At 42.1% G+C, this 21,829-nt stretch overlaps 1 protein-coding gene across 1 annotated transcript in view; it reads right to left on the reverse strand.

Moving 5' to 3' along the window:
- gfra4a (GDNF family receptor alpha 4a) overlaps positions 1-21,829 on the reverse strand; it is a 211,428-nt gene that overhangs the window by 15,419 nt on the left and 174,180 nt on the right. The window contains exons 5-7 of the mRNA XM_073042134.1: positions 13,412-13,521; positions 7,422-7,556; positions 5,458-5,612 (exon numbers count right to left, since the gene is read on the reverse strand). Coding sequence (XP_072898235.1) covers positions 5,458-5,612; positions 7,422-7,556; positions 13,412-13,521 — 400 coding nt within the window. The remainder of the gene's footprint in view (positions 1-5,457; positions 5,613-7,421; positions 7,557-13,411; positions 13,522-21,829) is intronic.

Raw genomic sequence — 21,829 nt, forward strand, 5'->3', positions numbered from 1 at the left:
GGAACAGTTTGTGGTTGGGGGGACTCAGGCCCCCCATGATCCTTCGGGCCCTTTTTACACACCTGTCTTTGTAAATGTCCTGAATAGTGGGAAGTTCACATCTACAGATGCACAGGGCTGTCCGCACCTCTCTCTGCAGAATCCTGCAACTGAGGGAAGTACAGTTCCCATACCAGGCAGTGATGCAACTAATCAGGATGCTCTCAGTTGTGCCCCTGTAGAAAGTTCTTAGGATTTGGGGGGCCACACCAAACTTCTTCAACCGTCTGAGGTGAAAGAGATGCTGTTGTGCCTTTTTCACCACACAGCCACCTGAACCTCTTGACCATGTCTGCATGCTTTTATGCATTGAGTTTTGCCACATGGTTGGCTGATTAGATATTTGCAGTAAAGAGGAGGTGTACAGGTGGACTTAATAAAATCGCCACTGAGGGTATATCTCATCACTCAAGAAAATGGATCTATGCCAGTGTAGGTAATCTCCCTCAGAGTAAAATAGCCTGGTTATTTCTTGCTTAAAATCATTATCAGGTCAAGTTGACTGCTTGCTTCCATTTTACCAAGGTCATCTAGGGATAAGGTTGTGTGAGGATTGCTGGTGAAGGCTACAGTTTAGAAATAAATACTGAAAAAAAACTTAAGTTTGCTGACAGTCTCTCATCTCTGATCTTTCTGGAGCAATGCTACACATTAATTTACAGAATAGGGATGTAAAGATAAAGATGAAAGACTAAAGATAAAAATTAACTTTACTGGTCACATGTACTTCAAAACATACAGTGAAATCTATCGTTTGCATTAAGGATTTGCTGGAGATAGCCCACCATGTCACCACACACGACCCAGCATGCCCACAACTTACTAACCATGACTTGTACGTCTTTGCAATGCGCAAGGAAACCAGAGAACTGGGAGGAAACCCACTCAGTTACAGGGAGAATGTACAAACTCCCTTCAGACAGCGGCAGGAATTGAACCCCAATCTTATATCTGGCAATATAAAAAGTTACACCAACTGATACATGACCATGCCGTGCTGACCATGAATGCCATCATTTATCGTTTATTCCCTAATCACCCGAGAGAAGACCCTGGTGAACAGCCTTCCTAATCGACTGTTGTTCTGGTAACATATCAACACAATTTTCTTCTAAGGTGGTCTCTTGAGGTTGTGTGTGACTTTCTTTCGGTCCAGTTACAAGGATTCTGAGATGGCTGATGAGCTGTGTGTGGAGTCTGAGCAATCTGCACAGATGAGCCAGGAGGTGGTCTATGAAGCATGGGAGTGTGTGGCAGGGGGGGGGGTGGAATTGACTGGGACGTTTTGTGTCCAATCCCCTATTTTCTATTGAACTCCTTGCACTCTTGTCAAGGCGTCTCGGTCACAAATCTAAAGGTTAGCTTTATTTGTCACATGTACATTGGATCATTGAATTATACAATGAAATGCATCACTCGCATCATGAATATACTGGGGACAGCCTGCAAGTGCCATCTTGTTTCCAGCACGTCCACAACCTACTAATCCTAAACGTAAATGTATGTGGGAAGAAACTGGAGCACCTGGAGAAAGCCCACATGGCCACGTGGAGAATTGAACTCTAATCGTTGATGGCTGGCTCTGTAAAGTGTTACACTACCCACTGCCGAGCCACCCAACCATTTCTAGTCCCTTTACAGATATTGTTCCTGCCTTTCTAGTGATTAGGGGCTGGGGATTACCTTGGATCAATGAGGATGTTGCATTTTCTAAAAGTGACTTTGGGAAAGGTCCTTGAGTCATTTTTCCTATGGTGCAGCTCAGTGGAGAGCATGTATCAGGAACCTGGAATCTGGTAAATAGTAGATGTGGCCTGTCCATTGCAGCCTGCACTTAGTGTGACTATGGCCTCAATGCTGAGTTGGGAGAGAACGCTGACTATGGTTCACTTATTCTGTCAGTGGAATTGGAGAAATCATTGGTGGTGCCTGTCCAGTGCTTTGAGGAGTCTGTTATGAGTGGTTGTGTCTCTGAAGTGTCAAGGAGGCTGGGGATCACTTCTGTCCAGTAGACTGTGAGTTTTGTGCTGGGCTTGAGCTCTTGATCAATAATCTTTTGCTCAGACACTAGTGGCAGCAGTGAATTTCATCCTCAATGTCTTAAACTTCATGAAAATGAACCATATCTTAAATATCCATAAAACAAAGATCCTCTATTCACCCTCCCTCATGGTCAACACCCCTGATAATGAAGGTCTCTTTATTTGGGCACCACAACAAACAAATATGTGCTGGCTTTGGAAAGGTTCAGAAAAAGTTCACAAGAATGATCCCAGGAATGACAGGGATAATGCAACATGAGTGTTTGATGGCTCTGACCTATGCTTGCTGGAGTTTTAAAGAATTGGGGGGGGGGGGATCTCATTGAATCCCGTTGAAGCTTTAAATATCTAGATTGAGTGGATGTGGAAAAGATTTTTCCAATAATGGGAGAGTCTAAGACCAGAGGACACATCCTCTGAATACAAGGACATCCTTTTCAACAGACGGTAGTAGATCTATGCAATTCATTGCCACAAATGACTGTGAAGGCCAAGTCACTGGGATATTTAAAGCAGAGGTTGATACGTTCTTGATTAGTGGGGGCATCAAAGGTTACGGGGAAAAGGCATGAGTCTGAGGTTGAGAGGGATAATAAACCAGTCATGATGGAATGCTGGGCCAAATGGCTTAATTTTGCTCCTATATCTTATGGTCTTAATGTCCTGCTAGACCCTGCAAAATGCAAATAACTTTCACATCTGGAAAGACACCTCTCCGCAAAGGCAGACTCAAAAACTCCTACAGTTCAGCTCCAGACATCAGCTTCGTCAGTATATCTTCAAAGCATTATCATCATCATTATGTGCTGTGTCGTATGATGTGAGCAATCATGGTCTTTCCATGACCATGACTGTTCTTGGCAGATTTTTCTACAGAAGTGATTTGCCATTGCCTTCTCCTGGGCAGTGTCTTTACAAGACAGGTAATGCCAGCCATTATCAATACTCTTCAGAGATTGTCTGCCTGGCATCAGTGGTCGCATAACCAGACTTGTGATATGTACCAGCTGCTCCCATGGCTTCACATGGCCCTGACTAAGCGGGTGCTACACCTTGCCCAAGGGTGACCTGCAGGCTAGCGAAGGGAAGGAGTGCCTTACACCTCCTTTGGAAGAGATGTATCTCCACCCACCATCCTACCACAGCATTATAATCCTCTGTAAAAGTAAATAAATAAATCTCTTGGCCTGCATTCTAACTCCATCTTAGTGATACTTTGTTTCTGAATCTACAATGTGCTCTCTCTTAGTATCATCCTTATAATGTGGGCCTTATAAGTGGTAAAGTATTCCATTGTGATGTTATATATAGACCCACTATTCACTCCCAACAACAATAGATCGCCTCATTATAGGAAGGATTTAGAAGTTTTAGAGAGGATGCAGAGGAGGCTTACAAATTCTAGTTCAAGTTCAATAATCCTACAAACATACACATGTACGGTCCACGCAGCAACAGAGGCCACACATCTCCCCCACTGTTGGTCTCATCAGTGAACCAGACCTGCAGTAGGTTATATTACCACGAACAGGGTCTTGTGACCACAAGAGAAATATTTAAGACCCACATCTGCGCCATCTGTTGGACCTTTAGAGGCTGCTGTGACCAAGAACGCCACCATCCTACTGAAAGATCAAGATGTTGCCTGGAGTAGAGAGCATGTGTTATGAGGAGATGTTGAGTGAGTTAGGGCTTTTCTTTTTGGAGGGAAGGAGGATGAGAGGTGTACATAATAATAGGAATTGATAGAGTGGGCAGCCAATATCTTTTTTTGCAGGGCGGAAATAGGTAACACAAAAGACATAATCTTAAGTTGCTTTTAGGAAAGTATATGGAGGGGCATGTTAAAAATAGGCCTTCTTTTCACTTTTGCTCAGAGAGTGCTGGGTGCATGGAACTCGTTGCCGGGGTGGTGTTACAGGCAGATACATTAGGGATATTTAAGAGACTCCTAAATAGATGCACAAATGATAGAAAAATGGAAGTGTGTGTGAGAGGGAAGGGTTAGATTGATCTTGGAGTTGGTTAAGAGGTTGGCACCACATCATGGGCAGAAGGGCCTATACTTAATGGAGAATGTGTGGAGCAGGTTAAGACCTACAAGTATCTGGGAGTACAGTTGGACGAGAAGCTAGACTGGACTGCCAACACAGATGCCTTGTGCAGGAAGGCACAGAGTCGACTGTACTTCCTTAGAAGGTTGGCGTCATTCAATGTCTGCAGTGAGATGCTGAAGATGTTCTATAGGTCAGTTGTTGAGAGCGCCCTCTTCTTTGTGGTGGCGTGTTGGGGAGGAAGCATTAAGAAGAAGGACGCCTCACGTCTTAATAAGCTGATAAGGAAGGTGGGCTCTGTCGTGGGCAAAGTACTGGAGAGTTTAACATCGGTAGCTGAGCGAAGGGCGCTGAGTAGGCTACGGTCAATTATGGAAAACCCTGAACATCCTCTACATAGCACCATCCAGAGACAGAGAAGCAGTTTCAGCGATAGGTTACTGTCGATGCAATGCTCCTCAGATAGGATGAAGAGGTCAATACTCCCCAATGCCATTAGGCTTTACAATTCAACTGCCAGGACTTAAGAACTTTTTTTAAAGCTATTATTAATGCTTTTTGAGTTAGTGATTTAGATGCATATCATATTATTACTGAGTTAAGTATTGTATGTAATGAGTTTTTGCTACAACAAGTGTATGGGACATTGGAAAAAATGTTGAATTTCCCCATGGGGATGAATAAAGTATCTATCTATCTATCTATCTATCTGTGCTGTACTATTCTATGTTCTATTGAGATTTCCCTTTAGAACTGAATATTGACCTGGCTTTCACCTTGCCCCAGCCTCAAACAAAGTTAAAAGTAATTATTTCTAACAAGTGAGGAAAATAATTATGTTTGAAAACACAAAAACCTGCCAGCGGACTCGGTGTTATACAGTTTCCTTATTAATGGACCAAACTGCTCGAACAGCAATGAGGTGTCCAAATCAACCCTGCAGAGCCAAATATGCTCTTGCAGAATATCCTTAACTTGCATAGCTACGTGTGAGGAGTACCATATCAAATACTGGGGCCTCTATAGCTTTATGGTAAGTACACAGGCTTATCATATCATCCCTAACCTCCCACTTTTCCTATATGTGAATTGATGACATGCCTGTGAAGTTTACTTTGTCAGTCCCAATCATATCTTCCTACATTGCAATAGTTTGTTCCCCACCACGGGTCAGAGCAGACTTATGGGCTCCAGAGATTCTGACCGATTCATCCTGCAAGTGGCTCATCTGTTTGAGATCACCGACTTAACTTCAGCAAGGATCAATGCAGGACCTTGCTTACCTTCGTACACGGACCATTCCCGTTACATTCCGTTCCTACCTGTGTGGGTAGTGCTGAACTAAACGCATTTTCCTCCTGGTGTGAAGGCTCCGTGCTGTTTATGTGTCTGTTCCCCCAGGTCTGTGACGTGGAGTGATGCACACTGGAGCCTGTGTTAAGGTCTGTCCCATTTCCAAATGCTTGAAATGCATTCTCTGCAGGTAGAAGATAAGATAGCTTAAACCCCAGGAAGTACTGGATCTCAGGCTTGAATTATAGAGTGTTTGTAAAAAATATTCTATCTTTTTCTGTGTTGTGCTGGTTTTTTTTCAGTTTTAATTAACACACTACTTTTTAATGAGTATATAATGTTCTCTGAAATTTCGTGAATGAACAGTGATCTTTTTAAATTATATCCAATTAATAGCAGGCTTTTATAACCTTGGAGATTCTTTCAGCTTGAGATTTTCAGGGTCAAGATTCAAGATTCATTATCTGTGTGCGCTCAAACTTGTGAAAACCATTGTTTGCGTTAACAATCAACACAGCCTAAGGGTGTGCTGGGGGCAGCCTGCAAAGCATCACATCACATTCCGGTGCCAACATCACATATCCAAAATACTCTGGCCGAACAACACAGAACACAACAAACAACAATAACCAAACAAAGCCCATTCCTGTACCCACAGTGCTCTAAGTCCAAGACCGACTGTTTTCTTTGGCTTCCGGCCTCCATTGGACTCAGATATGCAGACTCATAGTCTCAGGATGAATAGTGGAGAGATGTTTTCATTCATTGAGTCATGGAGTAATAAAGCACGGAATCAGGCCCTTAATTGCAACTCATTCATTCCAACCAAGATGCCCATCTAAGCTAATCCATTTGCCCACTTACACCACTGGTATTTAGGACAGCAATGAAGGTCCTCTCTCTCTGTCTGTATAAAAGGATTCTTTATTGCTATTTCCATAACATTTTTTTTTGACCAGTCAGGGTTGCTAGCTCTGAGCTGGACCCCCAAACCCGGAGGAGCTGTGGGCCACTCTCAGTTTGATCTCTACCCTTTGACCTGTTTGGCATGGGTGACTGTACCAGGTGCAAAAACACAAGGCCCTGACTCCAGCCAACATAGCTCTCCGCGTCATTGAGGCACGCAGGCCTCCAAACTCTACAAGGCTGTGGTCCTCTTGAAGGCCATTTGCCCACATTTGGCCCATATCTCTCGAAACTTACCCATCACTCAGGGCTATTGATCTTTGAGTTTTACAAGCTCATAGGGCTTAGCATACTGAATCAGGGTTATTATAATGTCATGAAATTTGTTGATTGGAGGCAGCAGTACAGTGCAAGACATAGAAATTACTGTAAATTACAAAAATACGTAAATAGTGTAAAAGAGGCATAATGAGGAAAAATTGAGTCTAAAGGAGTGAAATCATTTCTGATTGAGGGAGATGGAGGGGGAGGGATGGGGTTAACATTTACAATGTGAGCAAATGCAGAGATGTCACTGTGCAGCAGAAATGTAGCAAGGACATCGCAGGACTGCAGACTGTTGCAATGAATGGTATATAAGTGGGATGAAAAAGATAAGGCTTAGCTTTATTTATCACATGTACACTGCAATATACAGTGAAATATGTTGTTTGTGTCAATGACCGACAGTGTCTGAGGTCGCGCTGGGGGCAACCCCACACGTGTCACCATGCCTCTGGCGCCACGACGTACTAACCCTAATCGTAGTCTTTGGAATGTGGGAGGAGACTCAAGAGGTCATGGGAGAATGTTCACATTCATTACAGGCAGTGGTGGGAATCGAACCTTCTCTTCCTAATGCCGGCACTGTAAAGCATTACACTAACGGCTAGGTTATCATGCCTACAACAAGGGAGCGCTCCCGTTAGTTCTCTCCCCACACCTCAGTGACTGCTCTGTCAGGACATACTTAAACTTCCATCAATCAAAATACATTTCTTCGGAACAAATGGCACCATTACATCCCAGGACAGGTAACCACACTCACTGAGGCAGATGTTATCGGTGAAGAGACTGAGGAAGCTCTCACAATCCTCTCTCTGGTTTCCGCTCCCACTGCAAGTACACCAGGGCGCCACATTCGAGCTTGAGTTATCAATGTAGTTTGGGGTAATCACAGTACCTATCGAAAGAGAGGAAACAAACTTAAGGATATCACCATGGAGACGTTGATGGGTTTCTGTTGGGGCCATGCAGAATGCCTACTGTTGTGTAGCTCATTAGCCTTGGGCTTGGAACCTCACTACACACGGCCGTGTTGCGGTGAAAGAAATACCAGAACAACACATACAAAACACTGCAGGAACTCAGCAAGTCAGGCAGCATCTGCGAAGGGATATGAACAGCTGACACCTCAGGCTGACTGTCTGTAAGGCCACAAGCAGAATTAGGCCAGTTGGCCCATCGTATCTTCTCCACCATTCCATCATGGCTGATTAACTATCCCTCTCAACTCCATTCTCCTGCCTTCCCCCCGAAACCTTTGACACCGTTACTAATTAAGAACCTATCAACCTCTGTTTCAAATATAGCCAATGACTTGGTCTCCGCAGCCCACTGTGGCGATGAATTCCACAGATTCACCATCCTCTGGCTCAAGAAATTCCTCCTCATCTCTGTTCTAATGGGACATTCTTGTACTCTGAGGCTGTGCCCTCTGGTTCCAGCCTCCCCCATTACTGGAAACAAGCTCTCCACTTTGACTCTCCACTAGGCTTTTCAATATTCGATCGGTTTCAATGTGATCCCCCACAATGTTCTAAAGAAGGACCCTGATGAACGGTCTCAGCTCAAGGTGTCGATTGTTATTTCCTTCCATAGCTGCTTTCCTCTAGCATTTTGTGTGTGTTCCTCCGGATCACTGTACCTGCAGTCTCTCTTGTATCTCCATAATACTGGAATGGCTCTAGCTTTAACACAGCCCCCTGAGAACATACAAGATTGTATTCTTTTTGAAGATTCAGCATGACATCTAAAAACTTTGGCAACCTTCTATAGATGTGTAGTGGAGAATATGTTGACTGGCTGCATCACAGCCTGGTATGGAAACACCAATGCCCTTGAATAGAAAATCCTACAAAAAGTAGTGGATACCGCCCAGTCCATCACGGGTAAAACCCTCCCCACCACTGAGCACATCTACACAAAGCATTGTCGCGGGAAAGCAGCATCCACCATCAGGGACCCACACCATGCTCTTTTCCCACTACTGCCATCAGAGAGAAGATACAGCCTCAGGACTCACACCACCAAGTTCAGGAATAGTTATTACCTCTCAACCATCAGGCTCTTGAACCAAAGGGGACAACTTTACTCAACTTCTCTTTTCCAACAACCTATGGAGAAACTTTCAAGGACTCTTCATCTCATGTTCTTGAAATTGATTGCTTATTTATTTTTATTATTATTATTAATTATTTTTTTCTTTTGTACTTGCACAGTTTGTTGTCTTTTGCTCTTTGGTTGTCTGCCCTGTTTTGCTCATTGCCCATCTGCTGACTCTATTTGGTTGTTGGTTGCATTGAGTACCATATGCCACAAGAAAACAAATCTCAGGCTTGTATACAGTTAGACCAATATACTTTGATAATAAATTTACTTTGAACTTTGAAGCATCACTACCTGTGACTGTTAGTGCAATGCTCAGGTGCGTCCAGGTCAATGGAAGACAGGGTAAGAATAATACTTCTATTATTTTTATTTACTTTTATGATGTTTATTTTTATTATTATTTATTGGCAGTGGCAACTTTAATCAGTACACCTGCTCAATAATGCAAATATCTAATCAGCCTATCATGTGGCAGCAACTCAATGCACAAAAGCATGAAGACATGTTCAAGAAGTTCAGTTGTTGTTCAGTCCAAACATCGGGGGGGGGGGGGGTGGAGAAATGTGATCTAAGTGACTTTGACAGTGGAATGATTGTTGGTGCCAGATGGAATGGTTTGAGTATCTCAGAAATTGCTGATCCCCTGGGATTTTCACACACAACAATATCTGGAGTTTACAGAGAAAGGTGCAAATAGATGCAGATCTGTGGATGAAAATGCCTTGTTAGAGGAGATTTCCAGACTGGTTGAAGCTGACAGTAATTCGAATAACCATGTGTTATAAAAGTTGTGTGCAGAAGGCTATCTCTGAACACACAACACATCAAAACTTGAAGTGGATGGGCTATAGCTGTGGAGGACCATAAACCAACACTCACATACCACTTTATTAGGTACAGGAGGTATCTATAAAATGGCCACTGTGTATTTAAAGATACATCATGGTAACAGGCCCATCTGACCCAATGAGCCCGCACCACCCAATTACATTCATGTGACCAATTAACCTACTAACATGTAAGCCTTTGGAATGTTGGAGGTAACCAAAACATTTGGAGGAAATCCACATAATCACAGGGAGAACGTACAAACTCCTTAGAGAAAGCAGTGGGAATTGAACCCCGGTAACTAGTACTGTAATAGCAATATGTTAACCGCTATGCTAACATGCCACTCCCATTTTATAAAATATTTTCAAAAATTTAAATAACTATTATACTTGTCAATGGTCTGTAAGAGATTCCTTGCCTCTAAGCACCATGAATGTTATTGGGTCATGAGGTCATGGCCCAGGAATGTGACAAAGTGACTCTAGACAAACAAATTACTTCAAGGGATGTGTAGAAACTGGAATTCCAGTCCATAAGGAAAATCAACATAAAAGCCAAAGAGAGGGCATATAATAGAGTAAAAAATTAAAGGGATGTTAGGGGATTGGGAAGATTTAAGTACCATCAGAAGACAAGTAAAAGAGTCATTAAGAAGGTAAAGATGGAATACGAAAGTAAGCCAACCAATAATATTAAAGAGGATACCAAAGGTTTCTTCAGATACATAAAGTGTAAAAAAGGCAGAACTGGATTTTCCACCACTGGAAACAATGCCGGAGAAGTGGTAATGAGGAACAATAAAATGGTGGATGAACTGGATAAGTATTTTACATCAGTCTTCACTGTGTGTGGAAGACACTAGCAGTATGGTGGAAATTCCAGGTGTCAGATGTCATAAGTTACCATTACCAGAGAGAAGATTCTTGTGGAAACTGATAAGTCACCTGGAGCAGATGGTGTTCTGAAAGAGGTGACTGAAGAGATTGTGGGGGTGTTAGTAATGATCTTTCAAGAATTACTATATTCTGGAATGGTTCTGGAAGACCGGAGAATTGCAGATGTCACTCCATTCTTCAAGAAGGGGAGAGGCAGAAGAAAGTCATTTAGTCTAGCCTCTGTGTTTGGGAAGATGTGGAGTTGATTGTTAAGGATGTGGCTTCAGGGTACTTGGAGGCACACGATAAAATAGACCGTAGACAGCATGGTTTCCTCAAGGGAAAATCTTGCTTGATGAATCTGTTGGGATATTTTGAAGAAATAACAAGCAGGATAGACAAAGGAGCATCATTTCATGTGGATTTTCAGAAGGCCTTTGACAAAATGCCACACAAGAGGCTGCTTAACAAGCTATGAGTCCATGGTATTACAGGAAAGATTCTAACATAGATAAAGCAGTGGCCAATTGGCAGAAGCAAAGAGTGGGGATAAAGGGAGCCTTTTCTGACTGGTTGCTGGTGACTAGTGGTGTTCCACAGGGGTCTGTGTTAGCACCCATTCTTTTAACATTATATCTCAGAGATCTGGATGATGGAATTGATGGCTTTGTTGCAAAGTTTGCAGACAATATGAAAATAGGTGGAGGGGAAGGCAGTTTGGAGGAAGTAGTGAGGTTACAGAAGGACTTATTACGAGAATGGGTAAAGAAGTGGCAGATGGAATACAATGTCAAGAAATGTATGGTCATGCACTTTGGTGGAAGAAATGAAAGGGTTGACTATTTTCTAAGTGGAGAGAAAATACAAAAAACTAAGATGCAAAGGGACTTGGCAGTCCTTCTACAGAGTTCCCTAAAGGTTAATTTGCAGGGTGAGTCTGTGGTGAGGAAGGCAAATGCAATGTTAGCATTCATTTCAAAAGGACTAGAATATAAAAGCAAGGATGTAATGTTGAGACTTCATTATGCACTGGTGAGGCCTCACTTGGAATATTGTGAGCAGTTTTGTGCCCCTTAACTTAGAAAGGATGGGCTGAAACTGGAGGGGTTTCAAATGAGATTCACAAAAATGATTCTAGGATTAAACAGCTTGTTGTATGAAGAGCATTTGATGGCTCTGAGCCTGTATTCACTGGAATTCAAAAGAATGACGTATGACTTCATTGAAGCCTATCAAATGGTGAAAGGCCTAGATAGAGTGGATGTGGAGAGAATGTTTCCTATGGTGGGAGAGTCTAAGACCAGAGGACACAGCCTCAGAATAGAGGGTGTCCTTTAAGAATGAAGATGAGGAGGAATTTCTTTAGCCAGAGAGTGGTGAATCTGTGGAATTCTTTACCACAGGCAGTTGTGGAGGCCAAGACTTTATGTATATTTAAAGTAGAGGTTGACAGATTCTTGATTGGTCAGGTGATTAAGGGATATGGGGGAAGGCAGGAGATTGGTGCTTAGAGGAAAAATTAATCAGCCATAATGAAATGGCAGAGCAGACTTGATCGGCTAAATGGCCTAATTCTGCTCCTATATCTTACGGTGTTATGGTCTTTTAAAGAGAAAAAAATATAAGTCCAATGTATTCAGGAAAAGCCTTTAAACAAATAAATTATTTGATCTTTGCCTCAATGCATTTGTTGGGTCTTGCAAGACATAATCTTGGCTATTCCATTCCCTCAACTGTAATAGGGATTATATTTATGCAAAGCAAAGTACATCAAAGGTTATGAGAGGTATTAAGTTCCTTACAATCATTAGGCTCTTGAACCACCATGGACAGACTCACTTTCAAGGATTTTACAACTCATATTCTTAGTTTTATTTATTTATTTGCACAATTTAAGGATTGAGTGGCGGGGTGGAGATACATCCCTCCCAAAGGAGATGTAACGTGCCCCTTCCGTCTGCTAGCCTGCAGGCCAACCTTGGGCAAAGTGTAGCACCTGCTTAGCCCTCCCACACCCCGATCAGGGTCACATGAAGCCATGGGAGCAGGTGGTGGATGGTTGTACAAGCAGCTGGTACATATCACAAGTCCTGGTTATGCCAGGCAGATAATCTCTGAAGAGTGTTGATAATGGCTGGAGTCACCTGTTTTTTTAAAGATGTTGCCCAGAAAAAAGCAATGGCAAACTATTTCTGTAGAAAAGTTTGCTACAGCACTTAACGAACGAACAAACGAATGAACGAACGAGCAAAGGACTGTAATTGTACAGTACTGAAAGCATTGACTATGAATATAAGAATGATGAGGTATTGTGTGGTTTATTTATGTAGATGCTTTTACTCATGAATAAAGTTTATTTTGATAAAAATTGTCTTTATTTGCACATTGGTTGTTTGTCAATCTTTGTTCAGGTATAGATTTTCATATATTCTATTGTATTTCTTTAGTTTCTGTAAGTGCCTAAAAGAAAATGAATCTCAAAGTTACATGTATGTAATTTAATAATAAATTTTACTTTGACTTTGATTTCATTCCGGAGGAGAATTGCTCGGGCTTCTCTCTGCAGCTCCCCTATGATTGAGCAGTTTCCCTCAGAATAAATAACTCAAACACAAGAGATTCTGCAGATGCTAGAACTGTGGAGTAACTCACACAAAATGCTAGAGGAACCTACCAGGTCAGACAGCATCTATGGTGAGGAATAAAAAGCCGATGTTTGGGGCTGAGACGCTTCATCAGGACGGCCGAATAAATAACTTAATGCTTGTCATAACCTTCAGAAGACCAGCGATGCACTAACATAAGAGGAAATGTTAAATACTGACACTGAATGCCTGAAATGGGAACGTGTTTCCACTCTCCAGCACTGTTTGCCTTCACATCGAAGAGCATTGTAATTAGAATAACATTGCCCTCAGAAGGCAAGGTGGCAGAATCTCACCTATAATCCCAGTGTACGAGAGCAGACATGCGGCATAGTTCTCCCTGAGACAACCACTCACAGACTGTGCTGAAGGCTGACAGCGGGTTTGGAACTCTGCTAGCCGTGATCTGCCGGGAAGAAGATAAGAAAAGCAAAAAAATTACATGACTCTGTTTAACCAAAGGAAATTAAAACACCGAGCCTTTCTTGTACACCATGATTGAGGCTGTGACCTATAACATCAGACAGAGAGTTAGAACATTTTCATCACATGGCTTCTACACAATTAAAAATAATTCCAATGTTCATCAACGTCAGGCTTCTTTTCTCAGACCACAGTGTAGAACAATGGATTTGAGCAAGATTACCTAATAATTCAACAAGTATAAAGCTTGAGACTTCAAATGCTAGAAGTCTGAAGTAGTACCTAAAATGCTAGAGGAACTCAGCAGGTCAGGCAAATGGAGGGAAATGGACAGTCAATGTTTCAGCTTGAGACCCTATATGTGAACTGAATGGTCTCAACCTGATCACTGCTGGAAATGGATTTTAAGACAGAAATAACTTTAAAATATTAAACTAGTTCAAAGGAAGACATGGAAGTCCGAAAATGGGGGTCTAACTTTGTGTTTACTTTAAGCAAGGTGCATATATTTCACACATATGTAAATGAAATATTTAACATAAAACCCATAATGAATTATGTAAATGAACAAAAATGCTTAATAAAAAAATATATACACACACACAAGGTTACTCAAACATTACTGAGACAGGAGAAAGGATACATTTTTGGCCAAGACTACATTTCTACAAACATGTAGATTGGTGGAAAATGAGTTCTGAGCCGAATACCAATTAGAAACCGTAATATCCAAAGATGAACAGAATTACTCTGTTTACCAGGTAAAATGTAGAATCTACCAATCCTCCTACTGAAGGTAAAGGTCTTCGGTTAATCAAACCAGAGATCATTGTAAAATTGGACTAACTCTCATTCCTACTTCCTCACCATATTAACGATGTCAAAAGGAACATCGCAACAAGATATTGAACAATCTTCCTGATGGTCACAATGAAGACATAGAGATCCTGCAGATGCTGAAAAACTCGAGGAACTTAACAGGTCGGGCAGCATCTATGGAGGGAAGTGGGCAGTCGATGTTTTGGGTTGAGACCCTTCATCTGGGCTTGAGACACGGATGGGTGGTAGCTGGGGGGAAAGGGCGCAACAGGAACTTGCTGGTGATAGATGGGTCCAGGTAAAGTGGATTATAAGCAGGTGAGGGAAGAGCAAGAGTGGGATTGATGTCAGAAACTGGGAGGTGATAGGTGGAAGTGACAAAGGGCTGAAGAAGAATAGGATAGTTTAGTGCTGCATGGAATAAAGGGAGGGTTATGGGGAGGTGGCCAGATGGAGGAATATGTGGATGATAGGTAGATGGACAGGGCTGGGTAGGGAAATAGATAGGGTAATGGGGGGGGGGGGAGGCAGTTAAATAAGGGAGAAAAGAAGGGGACAGAGGGGAGTGGTTATTGAAGTTAGAGAAATTATCAGATCTTGCTCTGCATCTCTGCAGCATCAGAGATGTGTACAAATCAAATCCCCTTTCGGCCTTAAGATATGGGAGCAGAATTAGGCCAGTTTGCCCATCAAGTCTGTTCCACCATTCAATTATGGCTGATTTTTTTTCAACTCTTGCCTTCTTCATTAACCCCCTTTTTACCAATCAAGGACCTAACCCTGCCTTAAATACGCATATTGACAGCCTCCACAGCCCTCCATGGCAATGAATTTCAGATTCACCACCTTCTTACTAAAGAAATTCCTCCTCATCTCATTTTCTTCCGAGATTTTGGAACACACACAAAATGCTGGAGGAACTCAGCAGGCCAGGCAGCATCTGTGGAAAATAGTAAACAATCAATGTTTCAGGCTGAGACCCTTCGGCAGGAGCTTTTGGATCCTTTTAAATGACATTGCTCTTCTTTGCAGTAAGCCAGACCCAGTCGCTATAATAACAACAACTGCCCGATCAAGTCAAAGTTGAGTTTATTCATAAATAAAAATCCTCAGCTTTTATGCAAACCAGCCTCTCAGATACATCTATATTTTGGATATTCAAGCCTTGACGAATTAATGATCTGCCTTATGCTGTTTGATTGAAATTGCTTAGTATTTACCAGATTAAAAATTCAAAAAGGCTTGAAGTTAATTGATTTCGTTTCTTCCTTCCATTGTCCCAGACTCACTCCTGTGGTGGGAATACAAGACAGGAGTGCACCACGTGAGAGGAAGGAAGCTGGTGGAGTCAGTCCTCAGGGAAACTCAAATCCTGGACGCAGGCAGCGAGAATAGGAGCTGCAAGCATTTCAGCAATAACCTGCCAGATTACTCTGCACTACAATAATATTTTGGAGTGAAAAATAGAGTCAACGATTTCTACCTATACATAGATATTCACTTCCTTTTCTCTACTGTATTTATCTTCTTTTCCCAGTGAGGTCCCTATAGGACCTAACTTCACTGTACTGATTCCACAATCTATGGATTCACTGTCAAGGACTCTAACTCCTGTATTCAGTATTTTCTATCTGAATATACTGTCTAACTGTCTGTCAGTCTGTCTATCTATCTATCTATCTCTTTACCTATCTATCTGTTTATTTGTATTTGCACAGGTCGTCTTTTGCACATTGGTTGTTCATCAGTCTTTGTGTGTAGTTTCTCATTGATCATAATGTATTTCTTTGTTCTACTGTGAATGCCCACAAGAAACCGAATCTCATATGGTGACATATGCATACTTTGATAATAAATTTACTTCGAACTTTTGAACCTTTTAAAGGAAGTCTGAGGTCTCACAACAAGGTATTTTGACTGGGTGGTGGTTTGACTCCGCAAGATATCTGTCACCACCTTGTAATTAGCCCATGTCTCCCAAGGCTGCTGTATCATTCAGTGACTCGGTTGAGAAATGGCAAGAGTGATTGATGTTTAAAAAAACAGTTCGTGCGCATCCATATCTGGCTACATTCCCAACCTTGAAGGAAATTAATTTCCATATGTTCTTCAAATCTCTGCAGTTTGACTTTTCCTACCATGTGATTGAATTTTACAGAGAACTACACAGAATGCAGGGGCAGTAACATTCAGTTTATGTCCTATATAAAGGGATATCAATGCTCAAATAGGTAGAAGTATCTATAAAATATTAAATTCAAAATTGAATCAAAAGTAATTCATCATGGAGCAGAGCAAACAGTTTTATGCCTATTTGTTTTCTATAAAATGAGAACAAGATTGAGAAAGCAATTTTTCTTCAACAAATTAGAAAACAAGATTTTAGAGGAACATGACATGGAACTTCTCCACTCAGAGGGTGGTGAGAAGGTGGAACAAGCTGGCAGCGGAAATGGCGGACGCAGATTCAGTTGCAACATTTAAGAGAAAGTTGGATAGGTGTATGGATGAGAGGGGCACGGAAGGCTATGCTCCAGGTGCACAGTGAAGGGACGAGGCAGAATAGTAGTTCAGCACAGACTAGATGGGTCGAAGGCCTTGTTTCTGTCCTGTAGTTGTCTATGGCTCTAATTATCACAGTTATACAGCACAGAAACAGGCCCTTCAATTCAACCTGTCTATGCCGACCAAGATCTCGTTCTACGCCAATTTCATCTGCCTGCTTTTAAATCGTTCCACTCTATGTACCTGTCCAAATGTTTTTAAGCATTGTAATTTTACCTCCCCTTCTTGTAACTCATTCCTTACACCTACCACCCTTGTGTTAAATACCTGCCCCACGGACCCCTTTTAAATTTTCCCCTCGATCGTAATCCTAAAACCTCTACCTTTAGACTCCCAGCCTTTGGAAAAAGACAGGAGCAACAGTAAAAAGGGTCTTAGAAGAGTGAGAAATTAAATTTCAGCAATTTCTTCCCGCTCCCCCTTCTCTCTTTATCCATTCCCCATTCTGGCTCCCGTCACACCCCTTGCTCCTCTCCTCACCTGCTCATCACCTCTCTCTAGTGCTCCTACCCCTTTCCCTTTCTGTCATGGTTCACTATCCTCTCCTATTAGATTCAGCCCTTTACTCTACCACCTATCACCTTCCATCTTCTTACTTCATCCCTCTTCCCTCTCTCACCTCACTTCCCCCTCAAATGGCTCACCTATCACCTCCCCCTCCCCCACCCCCACCTTCGTATTTTGGCTTCTTCCCCCTTCCTTTCCTGTCCCACTGAAGGCTCTCGGCCTGAAGCATCGACCATTTATTTTTCTCCATAGATGCTGCTTGGCCTGCTGATTTCCTCCAGCATCTTGTGTGTGTGTTATCAGCATTGTAGAACAGAGGGGCAGACCTAGGGATACATAGATCCTTGAAAATGATGAACACACGTCATGAAGTAGGAATATGGTACGCTTGGCTTCATCTGAAACGGCATGGGGTACTTCTCAGCCTGAAACGTTGACTGTTTACTCTTTTCCATAGACGCTGCCTGGCCTGCTGAGTTCCTCCAGCATTTTGAGTGTGTTGCTTTGGATTTCAGCATCTGCAGATTACATGAGTTGGGATGTCATGTTACAGCAGGTGAGCATGCACCTAGAATATTGTGTGTAGCTCTGGGAACGGTGCGATAACAGCATCAAAAATACATTTGGATGGCTTCGTTAACAGGAAAAGTTGAAATTGAACCAGAGGGAAGGACAGAGAGACAGAGAGGTGGAGAGAGGGAAAGAGAGAAAGAGGTGTGTGTGTGTGTGTGTGTGTGTGTGTGTGTGTGTGTGTGTGTGTGTGTGTGTGTGTGTGTGTGTGTGTGTGTGTGTGTGTGTGTGTGTGTGTGTGTGTGTGTGTGTACACACACAACTGTTTATGTACGTTTGTATATATATATATATATATATATATATATATATATACATATAAAACTGTTTGTTGGAATTCTTTGTTTTCCGTACCTCTGCATTATTAACCCAAGTATTTTGTATTATACGTTTTTGTAACTCTTACAAAGTGATTTCTTGTGGGAATAGATAAGTGAATGCTTATTACTGCATCAGAAAAGAACACATCACAAATTTTAAAATGATTTTCATTACACAAAGTAATTTTCATTTACGTCATACTGTATATAATGGCTGTCTTTTTGAGGTATCATCTTTTGAAACTGTCCTCTCATATAATTACTGTAATTAATTGTATGTTTTATGTATTGCACAGTTCTGCTGTCACAAAACAACAGATTTCAAATATGTCAGTGATAATAAACCTGATTCTGATTTTGACCATGCCCCTACCTCTAGTCCCAGAAGAATCCCTCTCAGAGTCTTGTATACGTCAATGAGATCACACCTTATTCTTATCTCTGAGGCAATCTTAGTTGATCTCTCATTATAGAAAACCTCCTTAACCCAGGATTGAACCTACATGGAACTAAGAATATGCTCCCCTCTATAAGGGGGACCAAACCTGTGTACAGCATGCCATATGTGGTTTCACCAAAGCCCTCTACAATTTGTACATTTTGACGCCAGGTTCTGGTTGTAAAGAAAGCAGATAGTTTTCCTTCTCCAAGCATCCAACATTTACTCTCCTCTTTTCCCCGGTAATCCCCACTGGCCTTCTGCTCTTTTCTTTCAATTAATTTTCAGTTCTTTGATGAAACAGTGATAAAAGACCTGCTACAATCGCAGCTTTCAACTTCAATGATGGTTCTCTGCTATTGCTCCACAAGAGGGGTCCTCTGACCCAGCCGAGCTCTGCTCATTTGGAATTCTTTGTCTGGAAAGCAGACTGCTACGAAGATAGAATAATATTCAAGGTCTACTGTCACTGGAAACAAAAAAGGTCATTCATATTTAGGTCTGTTCACAGGGATTTATAAGTTAAATCAAAAGCAGTCCTTGGAAAGTTTAACTACCTTTCAGCAACAAAATCTGTTCAAAAGGAAGAAAAAAATGCAGCCCCCTGAAACGGCAATGTAAAGATCTATTACATTGGAAATCTCAAACACTCAATTCTATGAGAAACACCTGGAGATATATTTTTTGTCAGTCCCTTTGGAGTGCAAGAAGTCAGATAAGGAGACAAGCTTTAATGGCTTCAGTAGCACTGCAGTAACTCACCATCCACAAGCAATAAATAAGCTGCAGATATATTAACTGCTCACTCATTCCTCACCTCGCTTTGGGCTCCCCCTCCAAGGCTGCAAAATGATACTCGACCTAACTTGTTCGCTGGTTGGATCAGGTGGGCTATTTTCCATGCCAGAATTCTTGAACCTTCCCCTTTCTAGCATTGTGGGTCTAGTCACGTCTCAAAGGCTTGAGATTTCCAATGTAAAATATCCTTACGTCGCAGTTTGGGGTGTCAAGAAGACAGCCCACCGCGCCTTCTCAAGGGCAGCAAGGGATGGACATAGAAACATAGAATGCAATGGACAGTATAGGTTCTTCAGCCTACAATATTGTGGTGACCTTTTACCCTACTCTGAAATCAATCTAACCCTGTCCTCCTCCATACCCATCCATTTTCCTAGCCATCCACTTTTCCTTCCTGCATAGCTCTTAATTTTTCAATCATCCGTGTGCCTATTTCACAATCTCTTAAATGTCCCTAACGTATCTGCCTCTACCACCACCGCTGTCAGCCCATTCCACACACCCACCACTCTCTGTGTAAAAAAACTTACCCCTGATATTCCGCCACACATTCTTCCAACCATCTTAACAACTTGTACCCTCGTATTAGCAATTAAGTACTCTTTCAGCCTGCTCTTGAATGAATGTGTAAAAAAAAAGATCTTCCCCACTGACTTCAATAGAAAGTAAAATATAACATATATTTGAAAATGATCAAGGGCAGGCAACTGGAGAAGAAATGGGTCATTTAACTCCATTGCTCACCTTTACCATTATGTGATTACAAAAATCGATTAATCTTAGACTTACTCACTATAATAATGAACTCGCTATAAACTTCTATATGAGGAAGAAAGTACCAGAATTCCTTCACCCATTGCACTTAGTGCATAAAGGGTCGGTCTATAATTTTTAAGCTTACCTGCCGGTCCAAGACCCAATCAATAGCAATATGTTCTTACTGACTATTGGATCAGTTGCTTTAAAACTGAAGAATTGAAAACTTTGATCAAAGGATCAATTCAAATTATTTTGTTCTCTTTTATTTTTAAGTCTGGGGGGAGATTGAAAATTTGGCCGAGTGCTGTAATTACAATAACCTCTCACTCAATGTCAATAAAATCAAGGAACTAATTGTAGATTTCAGGAGAAGCAAACCAGAGGTCATGAGCCAGTAATCATCAGAGGATCAGAAGAGGAGAGAGTCATTAACTTTAAATTCCTGGGTGTCACTATCTCAGAAGACCTGTCCAGGACCCATCATGTAAATATAATTGCAAAGAAACCACAACAGCTGATGCACCATCAATAACTCTGAGACGTGGGTTAAGGTAGGCTTTTATTGACTGGAAGAAAGCAGAAGCAGCAAGTGACCACCACACAACATCCTGGAGACTGAGGAAGGGTCTGTGGCTCCAATCGCCTTTATACCGGGGTCTGTGGGAGGAGCCACAGGAGCAGTCAGCGGGGTGGGGGTGGGGGGGGGGCGCATCCAGACAGGTATATGTAGTTCACCACAACAGCACTGCTATTTCCTCAGGAGTCTGCAAAGATTCGGCATGTTGTCAAAAATCTTGGCAAGCCTCTATAGATGTGTGGTGGAAAGTGTGCTCACTGGGGGCATCACAGCCTGGTATGAGAACACCGATGCTTTTGAGCAGAACATCCTACAAAATGTAATGGACTCAGCCCAGTACATCACGAGTAAAACCCTCTCAATCATTGAGCACGTTCACATGACATGTTGCTGCAGGAAAGTAGCATCCATCATAAAAGATCCTCACCACCAACACCAGGCTCTTTTCTCACTGCTGTCATTAGAAAGAAGGTACAAGAGCCTCAGAACTCGCACCAACAGGTTTAAGAACAGTTACTACAGAAGATCACTCTGGGTTCCACTCCTGCACCTAATAACGTGACCACTGAATGTATTCCCTTTGTTGCAGTAGATGATTCTTGTAACACCTTTGAGCCATGGCACCCACCTAGTCCCTGATTTACAACCACCAATTAACCTAGCAACTGATAGGTCTTTGGACCGTGAGAGGAAACCCTCGCAGTCACGGGGGCGGGGGGGGGGGTGGGGGGGAAACGTACAAACTCCTGACAGGCAGTGGCAGGAATCGAACCTGGGTCGTCTGTACTGTAAAGCGTTGTGCTAACCATTATGTTAGCACGCTGAACTGTATACTACCTTGAGATTTATTTTCTCACAGGCATTCACAGTAGAACAAACAAAAATACAATAAAATCAATGCTAAACTAAACACAAAGACTAACAACCAATGTGCAAA

This window comes from Hemitrygon akajei, chromosome 4 (assembly GCF_048418815.1).
Source record: "Hemitrygon akajei chromosome 4, sHemAka1.3, whole genome shotgun sequence".
NCBI classification, from domain to species: Eukaryota; Metazoa; Chordata; class Chondrichthyes; order Myliobatiformes; family Dasyatidae; genus Hemitrygon; species Hemitrygon akajei.